Raw genomic sequence first — 12,076 nt, 5'->3', positions numbered from 1 at the left:
CCAACTCAAAAAATGTTGTATGATTCTAAGTCCTACACTAAAAATAAGTTTTGAGGTTAGGTAATATAATAATAAAATCTATATATTAAAAGTCCCTGGTTCTAACTGGCAATCTCTTTATTCCTTCTGGTTGAAAGTACTTCTAACTTCATATAAAGTCGACATAAATGATACAGAAACAGGAAACACAAATTAAAAGCAAAGGTATAAGCATTAAAAAGCATTAACCAAAATTTTTATGGTAAATACTACCTTTATTTTAAAAAGTTATACATGCTAGAAAAAAAGCATAAATGATACATGTAAACAATTATTTACCAAATACTTATTTTTTTCCTTGTAAAGGTGCAAATGATCTTTAAATGTAAACACAAGAGTTACCAAACATTTTTGTAGTTGGGGGAAGGGAGAAGGAGGTTATTCCTTTTGTTTGTGGTTAAAGTCTTATTCAAAGATTTTCCTGCATAATATACTGAAAAACAAAACAAAACAAAACTGGTCTATGAGGACAATGAAAAAAAAAAATCAACAACTTTAACCACTGAAACTTTTATCACACTTTTTCTTAAAAATTTTCATTCTTCACCAGAAAGTGCAATTTGAGACAATAACAGTGGCTTTACAGAATAATATAAATTTCGTATAAAAGAACCAAGATATAAATAAAATGCCTCAATTGGTTTTACACTCATCAACATGTGCTATTACATGAACTGAAGAACTTATTCCCTTGGAGGCTATTATTAATGGTATGCCTCAGCTTCACCAGGCCTGAGCATCAAGTGTAAAGGATTGCTTAACAGTATTCACTGTTGGGGAGAGGACATTGTCCCCTGTTGGTCCTTGGAAGCAATAAGGAAATAGGAGGGAAAGCTCTTCAGTCGGTGATTTTACAAGGAAAAATTCTTGTAAAGTTGCACATGATTCTTTTGGGGGATTCTAAAGACAGCACATGAAACTCATACACTGTTTTTTTCAGAGGCACTGAGCAGAGCTCTAGATCTAGCAGAAAGTCTATGAGAAAATTATGAAAAAAAAAAAGGCTTTTAATATAGCAGAAAACAGGTAAATTCATATTGAAGGAAACAAGACTCAAACTTCAACTGATGACAACTGTCGCATCTGGTGATTTTATTAATATTCCTTTTGAAATGCACTACTAAAAAATGTTTCCTTTTTAAAATTTTTCAAAAAAGATTTTCAAGTCTTCTGGTGTTTTAGTGTAAGAATAATGGTTAGCTAATACATTTTACATACATAACTTTGTCACTGGTAGTCCATATTAGTAGTGGAGTCATATGGATGGAGTGCCTAGAAATAACGCAGATCACACATAGCCCTTCTCCCTTTATCAGTATTTTCAAATTTAATACCTTAAAAATAAAGCTTTGCTGCTTGGATTTTAGTCTTTTTTTCTTTTTTTGGTGGGAGGAAAGATAAGTACCAAAAATATAAGATAAATTAAAACCAAAAATAAATATTCTTCTGCACGGAATTAAAAATTATTGTGCAAAGTGGCATCCTGCAGGTGAAGTACTTTCATTGGATTTCTATATCTGTATGTTGAGGGACCAACAAACAATAAAATTTGTTCTAATGTTTTCTTGAGCTGTAAAAAGCTCCAAAGTCAAAGCTCTCCAGAATACATAGGAGTATATTCACGACTGTCTTTTAAATGTTTACCATATATGAGACTCACAATGTGTCATTTTAATAACTCCTACACCACCCCCTAGCCGACGGTAATTCATCCCGCCATATAACCTGCAAAGAAAGAAACAAAATCAGATTTTCTAACTGGAAAATGCATTGTTTCTTTCAAAAACTATGATGTTAATCAAGCACATTTCTATGTTTTATATTGCAACTAATTTTTTCAGCTTCATACATCTCTTCCAAAGATTAGGAGGTAGAACTTAAACACTAGTAAGCAGCAAAATTATTCAGACACTGAACTGCTTTCACTTATTGAAGGCTGTTTTAAGAATAAGAGAATACATCCACTTTTTGTTTTATAAGTTATAAGTTCTAACAATTATACAGGATCATATGTTCTGTGTATTTGTGTCTAATTTTGCTCCTGGTTCTATTATTTCATCATCCATATTTCCCCTTTGCCCAAACTTCCTCAATTATTTATTTCTATGCTTCTGTTTTGTATATATTTCTGTAAGCCTCCTCAAACCCTTTATGGAATAAAACTGGATATGCATAAACAAAGTTAGCATCTAGTTTGTGCTGTGAATAAAATCATATTCAAAAGTAAGCATTTCAATGGAAAACACTAGATCCTCTATCAGCTGTGAAGTAAATTGTTTTAAGTTTGGGATATGTAATTGCAAAAATTTAGGTAGTAATTTTTCAAGAGTTGATCCTCAAGAATTACATGACTATCACTTGGTCACAAATTACTAATTCCATTTAGTGACAGTTACTAAGAAACAAGTCCTTATGTAGGCTCATAGTAAGTGTAGAACTAAATTTGGCTGCCTTCCCAAAATATACTTATTCCAAATTCTCACTAAAAATAGAAAGCCATATATGGAAGAAAATACCCTATAATTTGGAGGCGCCTGTTCATGAAAACCTGCCATTATCTATCCTTTACCTCTATTTTGCTACAATGTTACCTTTTTCAGTGAAGCCTTCACTGCTTCCCTAACCATCTTTTAAACTTGACCTGAATATCAAAGGGATTTCTTGGAACAATGGAGGAAGGGCAAAAAGCTGCCTGAGGGAGTTGCTTTGTGGGTCTGCAGACCAGGAGAGTGCTGCACAATGTCCAGGAGGGAGAAGCCCAGAGAGACAAAGAGGCCAAGGCAAAAATTGTCAGTTACTAGCCACTGTGGCTGGGAATAGTGCCCTACTCCACCCACAAGGCAAAGAGCCTGGGTAAAACCCATGGCTCACTGTGGCCAACTGAGAGGGGAATGGATATCTTCTTCCCTGGGAGAAGGAAAGCTGCAGCAAAGGGTGGAAAGTGAGTTTTGCCTCCAGTGCTGGTTTTGAATCTTGGCTCAGGCCAGACCTGAATGATCAGTGAGTGGAGGGTTGAAATAGACACATCCATGGAAAGTTTTGTCAAAGAGAGATATCAGTTGGCAGGCAGGGAAACTGCAAGAAGTAAAAACACTTTTTGGAATCTCTCATGTCCTAGCACCATTAATCTGGTCTGTGTCCCATTAGTGGATCCCTGGCCCCATTTTGATAATTTAAGCTGGGTAATCTTAGAGATTTAGAACAAGTTGAACCAAAAATCAAAGAAGAATCATGAAACAAAACCACTAGGCAAGAGAGAGAAATGACCATCAGAGTAAATTCACCAACATAATCAGATGCCTAGATATCAGAAAAAAATTACAAGCCTTACTAAGAAGCAGGAACATATAGCCCAGTCAGAGGACTATAAAAATCCTGATGAGATACAGGATTTAAGACAATCAATGATGTTGACACAAATCTCCTAAATCAATTCAGAGATAAAGGATATTAAGAAGACACTGAGTAAGCATAAAGAACAATTTGAAAGCCTGCAAAAAAAAGTTAACAGAGGTTATAAGAATGAAAGACAATGGATGAGATTAAAAATACATTAGCACAGGGGTTCTTAATAAGGGTCTGTGAGCTTGAATTGAAATTCAAAAAAACATTTTGGTGGACACGTGTTGGTGTGGGTGTGATACATTTATTAAATAATATGTAGTATATTGTGGACTTAGTAAGGGGTCTGTGGCCTTCCCCTGACTGGCAAAGGGGTCTGTGGAGCAAAAAAGGTTAAGAACCCCTGCATTAAAGGCATATAATAGCAGATTTGAATTGGTTGAGAACAGAGTAAGTGAATTGGAGGACAAACCACCTTAACTTGAAAAGATGAGAATAGAAAGAGAAAAGAATAAAGGGTCTCAAGGAATTGACTGACAATGTGAAATGCACAAAATATATGTGTTGGTTGTCCCGAAGAAGAGAATGGAAAAGGTGCAGAAAAAAATATTTGAGGAAATAATGACCAAAAATTTCCCAATCCTATGAAGGACATAAATATCAATATCCAAGAAGGACAACACACCCCAGAGTAAATCTGAATAGACCTACTCTGAGACACCTACTATTCAAAATGTCAAATGCCAGAGATAAAGAGAGGATTCTGAAAGCAGAAGAGAAAAGCAATGCATCACATACAAAGGAACCTCAATTAAGACTAAGTGCCAATCTCTCATCAGAAACCATGGAGGCAAGAAGACAGTAGTATGATGTACTTAAGATTTGGAAAGAGAAAAACTGCCAGCCAATAATTCTTTATCTGGCAAAACTATCCTTGAAAAATGAGGGTGAGTTTAAAGTCTTCAGAGACAAAAACTGAGAGAGTTTGTTACTAAAAGATAAGATGTAAGGGATGGAAAAGATGTAGAAATGAAGATTACTAGGAAGGGCAAATTAAAGGGTAAAAAGACAGACAATACCAAGTTATGACAACAGAAAGCCAAAGGAAAAAAATGAAGTAAGTAATGCCTTTACAAGTAATAACACTGAATGTTAATGGATTGAACTCCCCAATCAAAAGATATAGACTGACAGAATGGATAAAAAAATACGAGCTATCTATATGCTATCTACAAAAGACTCACCGTAGATGCAAGGAAACAATCAGGCTGAAAGTGAAAGGTTGGAAAAAGACATTCCATGCAAATAGTAACCAAAAAAGATCTGGAGGAGTGATACTAATATTGGAAAAATAGATTTTAAACGCAAAACTTATAAGAGATGAACGTCACTATATATTAATAAAAGCGGCAATTCACCAAGAAGAAATAACTTTAATAAATATTTATGCACCTAACATGGTGACCCAAAATACATGAGACTCACTGGCAAAACTGAAGAGAGAATTAGATGTCTTTACAATGGCAGAGACTTCATTATACCACTCTCAGGACTGGATAGAACATCACAACAGAAGATAAATAAGGAAACAGAAAGCTTGAATAATGTGGTAAATGACTAGATCTAACCGACATTTATAAAGCATAATACCCCAAAACATGATAGACGTTCTTCTCAAGTGCTCACGGATCCTTATCTAGGATAGACCATACATTGAGTCACAAGACAGGTCTCAATAAATTTAAAAAGGTAGAAATTATACAAAGCACTTTTTCTGATCACAATGGAATGAAGCTGGAAATCAACAACAGTCAGAAAAAGGGGAAATATATGGAGATTAACAACTCACTCTTAAATATTAAGTGGATCGAAGAAGAAATTGCAAGAGAAATCATTAAATATCTCAAGAAGAATGAAAACAAAAACAAAACCTATGAGTCCAGTGAGAGCAGTGCTGAGAGGGAAAGTTATAGCCCTCAATGCTTACATTAAAAAGGAGAAAGAGCTAATATCAGGAAGCGGACTTGGCCCAGTGGATAGGGCATCCGTCTACCACATGGGAAGTCCGTGGTCCAAATCTCGGGCCTCCTTGACCCATGTGGAGCTGGCCCATGCGCAGTGCTGATGCGTGCAAGGAGTGCCGTGCCATGCAGGGGTGTCCCCCGCGTAGGGGAGCCCCACGCACAAGGAGTGCGCCCTGTAAGATGAGCTGCCCAGCGCGAAAGAAAGTGCAGCCTGCCCAAGAATGGCACCACACACACGAAGAGCTGACGCAGCAAGATGACACAACAAAAAGAGACACAGATTCCTGTGCTGCTGACAACAACAAAAAGTGGACAAAAGAACACACAGCAAATCGACACAGAGAACAGACAATGGGGGCAGGGGGGGAAGGGGAGAGAAAAAAATCTTAAAAAAAAAAAAAAGAGCTAATATCAGTGAACTAACTATACAGCTGGAGTAACTAGAGAAAGAACAGCAAACTATTCCTAAAGCAAGCCAAAGGAAAGAAAGATTAGAGTAGAAAGAAATGAAACTGAGAATAATAACAAAAAAAGGAGTGAATAAAACCAAAAGCTGGTTCTTTGAGACAATCAACAAAAGTGACAAACACTTAGGTAGACTGACAGAAAAAAGAGAGAAGATGAAAATAAATAAAATAAAAAACAGGGGCATTACCACTGACTCCACAGAAATAAGAAAGATCATAAAAGGATATAATGAACAACTGTTTGCCAATGAACAAGAAGAAAAGCATTTGACGACATCCTTTCTTGATAAAAACACTCTGAAAGATAGAAATAGAAGGAAACATGAGCAGATATTGTTCAAAGAAGAAATAAAAATGGTCAAAAAGCATATGAAACGATGCTCAGTATCACTAGCTATTAGGGAAATGCAGATCAAAACTACAATGAGATATCATTTCATGCCTCAAGAATGGCCATTATTAAAAAAAAACTGGAAACTACAAGTGCTGGAGAGAGTGTGGAGAAATAGGAACTCTCCTTCACTGTTGGTGGGAATGTAAAATGGTGTACCATATGTGAAAGATTGTTTGGCGGTTCCTCAGGAAGCTAAATTAGAACTGCCATATGATCCAGCAATCCCACGCTAGGAATATATTCAGAATAACTGAAAGCAGGGAACACAGATATTTGCACACCAATGTTTATTATTCAATATTGCTAAATTATGGAAAGAGCCCAGGTGTCCATCAGGTGATGAATGGATAATCAAAATGTGGTATATACATATAATGTAATATTATGTTGCTCTAAGAGAAATGAAATTGGGATGCATATGACAATGTGGATGATCCTTGAACACAGTATATTGAGTGAAATAAGCAAGACACAAAAGGATAAATATTGAATGGTCTCACTAATATGAACTAAATATGAGTAAACTGATGGAATCTAACTATAGAGTATAGGTTACTAGGAGCTAGAATGTGTGTTGGGGGGAAACTGATGCTGAATGTATGCAGAATGTTTAATAAGGTGGATTATAAATGTGCAGAAATGGCTAAAGTTGATGGTACCATATTATGAGTATAATCAACAATGCTAATTTATAAACTTGATTGTGGCTGAAAGGTGTAGTCTAAGGAGGTTAATGTCAACTGAAAGAAAGCTAGAGGGTAATCCATGGACTGTATAACATAGCGATTTCAGTGGTAGAGGATGACTGTAGTTAATAGAGCAAATACAAGAATGTTCCTCTGTTACATGGTGTTGAGAATATGGAGATAGGTAAGCAGTTGTAGCTCAAGCAGTTGAGCTCCTGTTTACCATATGGAGGACCCAAGTTTGATCCCTGGGACCTCCTGTTAAAAAAAGAAAAAAGAAAAAAGGCATCCCAGACCTGCGCAGAGAGGCACAGGCCCCCACGCAGCAAAGCAATGCACCAGAAAAAAGGCGATAATGCAACCAGATAGGGGAAAAAAAAAGAATATGGAGATACAGGGGAAAATACAACTAATGTAACATATAGACTATAGGTAACAAGTAATATTCCAAAATTTTACAGCAATGGCAAAGAAGGTACTGTATCAACCCTAAGGCTCAATAATGGGGGTGGGGGCATAAGAGGGTATGGAATCTTTCCTTTTGGATTAGTGAAAACATTTTGAATTGGACTGAGCTGAAGACAGCACAACTCTGTGATGAAACTGAGAGCCACTGCGTGTACACTTTGTATGGACTGAACAAGGCGGGGGCTGTATAACACAGTGAACCCTGAGATGAATGATGGACTGTGGTTAATAGTACAAACATGAGAACGTTCTCTCATGAACTATAACAAATATACTAATACATGGTGTTACTAAAAGGATGATTTGTGGGAAAAACATACCAGATATAAGCTATGGACTATAGATAGCAGTAATATGACAATGAGGCATACAGCTCATGAGAGATATGCAGAATCCAAAGGATGTCATTTAAATATATTAAGAGTTGCAGTCTTCCTAGAGAAGACTATGAAAAGAACTTCAGTAAATTCATGAGCTGACTCTGACTGAACGATTAAACAACTTTGGATGGGTGGATGCGGCTCAAAATCAGGAAATGCATAATTAGAATACTGTGGGAATGGACTATGAGATTGCCCCTTTTGGAATAGTGACTATAATAGTGACTTATCCTTCAGGGTCATGAGAAAAATTTCCTACATGCCTGCTGTTCCAGATCTCACATACAGACTGATATCTCTGATTGATGTGCAACATTAGCCACTGAGATGGTTACTAAATTTGCTAAGGCAAGCAAACCCAATTTATTGGGAAAGAAATTCCAATTTGTTTGAGAAGGCAAATTTTTCTTCTTAGAAAGTTAGTATTTAGAATTAAGTATAGAGATAAAACAAGTGAAAACCCATAGTATTAATATTTTGTATTAAGTCTGAAAAGTTTGTAAAAGTATTCAAACATTTAAGATAAATGCAGGAGTCACCAGATATACATGAATTTATAAGAACTGCTAATTAATTAGGACTTTTTAGACAATTAAAGATTTAAAAGTGAAGTAAAAATTAAACCTATATATGTAGTTTAACATAGCTAAATTCTCTTAAATAAGACATAGACTCTCCCCCACCCTAAAAGTGACTGTTAAAATTTTAAAACAGAATAATACATTTAAGTTATTTGAAAAGCTCAAGGAAAAAATAGGTTTTAAAATGAAATAAAGTGTTATTTTTTTTAAAAGGAACTATAAGGGGAAGCGGCTGTGGCTCAATCAGTTGGGCTTCCGTCTACCTTATGAGAGGCCCTGGCTTTGCGTCCTGGGGCCTCCTTGTGAAGGCAGGCTTGCCTGCATGCTGTGGAGAGCTGCCGGCCTGCAAGTGCTGCGGAGAGCAGACTCAACAAGGTGATGTGACAAAAAAGGGAGACAAGCAAAAACACAGAAGAGTGCGCAGTGAATGGACACACAGAGCAGAGAGCAAGCAAGCTGCGAGGGGGGAGGGGAAATAAAATAAATAAATGTAGACACAGAATAATGCACACCCAATGGACACAGAGAGCAGACAGCATGCAAAAAGCCATGGGGGGTGGTTTAAAAAAAACAAAACTACAAGGAGTGGATGTGGCTCAAGTGGTTGAGTGCCCACCTCCCATATGGGAGGTCCTGAGTTTGGTTCCTGGTGCCTCCTGAAAAACAAACAAACAAACAAACAGCAAGCAAAACAAACAAAAAAGGCCAACTCAGGGAAGCCAATGTGGATCAGTGCATGAGCACTGACTTCCCACATACAAGGTCCCGGGTTCAATCTCTGGCCCCCGGTACCTAAAAAAAAAAAAGAAAAAAAAAGAAAAAAAAAAAAAAAAGGAAAAAAGTAACTATAATTTCTTTTTCCTGGGAATAAAGCTGCCCACAAGAAAAGCAAAAAACTTCACTGACAGATTGGGAGCAAAGTAGGTTCCAATTCTAACTATCATGAAGTCGTTTAGGCAATTTGGTGCCTTAATTTCCTCAGCTGAAAATGAGGGGTCTTAGAGAAGAGATTTTATAATGTTTTCTTCTAGCCCTATTTATATAACTGGACAGTTACCAAGAATAATAATTTTGGAAGATATAGCCATCAAGTCAAACTGAAGCATCAAATATGGGAAATAAGCCTTCTTCAAAGTACTTCAAAGTATCTCTCCAAGAGGTACTTCAGTATACTGAACTTTCTTATTTTGATGGTCATGGGCTATCTCAAGCCCATGTTTTTCAAGTCAGCAATGACATGGTCTGCAACACAGCTTAAAAATTACCTCCATGTATTGGCATCAGGATCAAAAACTTCAATGGTCTTCAAGTATGTAGTGCCATCAAAACCTCCTACTGCCATAAGCTGTCCATTCACGACTGCCAGGCCAACCTACAGGACCAAAACACAGTGGACACTAAAGAAACTAAACAATTACTAGGAAAAGTTAGACTGTTTTCTAGATAACTGCTTTAATAAAAGATAATTCTTCATGGCTTTACACTAGCTTACTTGAACATAACTCTCTACACTGCCACTAAAATTATCTTTTTACAATACAGATCTAACAATGTGGTCACCTTCCTCCTTACAAATTTGCTAAGCCTCCCTACAGCCCAAAGATAAGGCTTAAAGTCCTTATTATGTTATTCAGGCCCTCCAGAAATCCATCCTAGCCCACTTTTCTAGTAATAGTATAGTAATACTGGATTAATTTCCAGTCCCTGGAAAATACCATGCATTTTTCACTTTTCCTTACTTTTAAAAAAGATTGATTTTATTTCTCCCCACCACCCCTCACTGTTTGTGTGCTGTATCTGCTCGTCTTCTTTTTAGGAGGCACCTGGAACTGAACCCGATAAGAAATCTTCTCTAATATTTAAAAGCCTAATACTCTCCCTTTACTTTCCAGAGAGCGTATTTCATTAAAAATGGCACCATTTAAAATATTTCTAGTCAGTGAAATCAACAGAGCTAGTTTTCTTATAAGTTTATGGTATCATTATCATTTCACAGATTTCAAGTTCAGCTTTTAAGACACTAATTTCTTCTTATGATTTAGGTTTCAAAATAACTGTTGTGCTGTCTTGGTTTTGGTCATATGATCCAGAAGACTTGAATTGTAGGTATGTCCAGATAGGGATGAAGAAGCTTTTCGATTCATGTTGTAAATGTAAAATTGTAGACATAGCAAAATTAATGAATCTTAAACCCTTGAAAGGCAAACATGAAAGCTGAGAAATATCTAAAGTGTTAAACTTTATTAATTTTAATCACAAGTAAAGCTGACCATAGTTTTATTCACTTTTAAAATTTACCCTGAAATCATTCCTTGGAATAAGACTTCTCCCTGATTAGCTTCAGGATGTAAAACTCTCTTCTGAGATAAGTAGCATATATATATATTTTTGAAGATTTATTTTATATATGTTTCTTCCCTTCCCCCTCCCCGTTGTTTGTACTCGCTGTCTGCTTTCTGTGTCTGCTTGTCTTCCTTTTAGGAGGCACCTCAAACTGAATCCGGGACCTCCCATGTAGAAGGGAGGTGCTCAATTGCTTGAGCCACTTCCTCTCCCTTCTTGTGTCTCTCATTGTATTTCCTCATTGTGTCATCTTGTTGCATTATCTTGTTGCATCAGCTTGCCACACCAGCCTGTTGTGTCAGCTCGCCTTCTTTAGGAGGCACTGGTAACCGAATCTAGGACGTCCCTTGTGGTAGGTGGGCACCCAACTGCTTGAGCCATATCTGCTTCCCTCACTTCTTCCATACATTTTACTTGTTCCCTTGCTGGAGTTTTCTTTCCCTCTTTTAGAACACTCTATTCCTCATATTCTTCATAGCTAGCTTACATGTGACTTTCTCTGGTAAATTTCTTCACTGCCTTCATCAATTCTTACTTTCCCCAAAGCAGTCTCCCATGTACTATAATACACATGCCACTACTAATGGGGTTTATTTATTAGTTTGTTGTAAACATTTCAGTTTCCTTCACTAAACTGAGAGCTTCTGGAGGAGAGGGACATGTCATACTTCATTTTCCCTTTCCCAGTACAACTGGGTACTTAATGTTTGTTAAATAAGTGAAAATATAATCAACAGGACTTAACAGTGAAAACACCATGAATGTGACAAAGAAGCTGTTAGTTACCAGCAATAAAGAACCATAGATGTGTGAATGCCTTAACTCACTGAAGCCTCTAGCAGTGTGCCCTGGTTTATGCAAACCAGAATTCTCTCTCTTAGATATCTATTCTCAGATTAGAGAGCCTTTACTTACTGTTTGTGGATGTGTCATATTGATGGACTCCTGATAAGACTAGTGGTTTATGGTTTACATTTTCACTCTGAATTAAATGTTCCAGGATGGCTGAATCCTATACCCTATCCCTGGAAGTCTTGAAATCATAGGTCACTCATGGTTTAGAACATGACTTATGTCAGCCTGATCTGGCCTATACTACAGATGGAATAGAATAAAACCAGCGTCTTTGTGACAGGGCCAGATATATTTTGACTCGACATTTGTCATGGTATGCTAACTACTTGTAATACTAGCTAGAAACATTAGGTAGAAATTCCTAGCTTTAATAAATATAGATGAATTTAGATAAGGAAGTAGACAAAACAGGAAGATGCCTTTCAGAGAAGCAACTGATACATGATATATCATAAAATTAATTCTCTATCTTAATTAAAGATATAAATGGATATAAG

The 12,076-nt window shown here is 36.6% G+C and overlaps 1 protein-coding gene across 2 annotated transcripts in view; it reads right to left on the bottom strand.

The window, feature by feature from the left end:
* Positions 1 to 233: 233 nt before the first annotated feature.
* The window catches only part of KLHL20 (kelch like family member 20), a 112,834-nt gene continuing 100,991 nt past the window's right edge, over positions 234 to 12,076 (bottom strand). For both annotated transcript variants that reach the window (XM_012522059.4, XM_004484774.4), the window contains 2 exons: positions 9,647 to 9,753; positions 234 to 1,764 (listed from right to left, as the gene is read on the bottom strand). In XM_012522059.4, the coding sequence (XP_012377513.1) occupies positions 1,680 to 1,764; positions 9,647 to 9,753 (192 nt within the window). In that variant the 3' untranslated portion in view covers positions 234 to 1,679. The remainder of the gene's footprint in view (positions 1,765 to 9,646; positions 9,754 to 12,076) is intronic.

This window comes from Dasypus novemcinctus, chromosome 13 (assembly GCF_030445035.2).
Source record: "Dasypus novemcinctus isolate mDasNov1 chromosome 13, mDasNov1.1.hap2, whole genome shotgun sequence".
Classification (NCBI taxonomy): domain Eukaryota; kingdom Metazoa; phylum Chordata; class Mammalia; order Cingulata; family Dasypodidae; genus Dasypus; species Dasypus novemcinctus.
The sequence above is the reverse complement of the archived record's forward strand: the minus strand, read 5'-3'. Positions and strand labels throughout refer to the sequence as shown.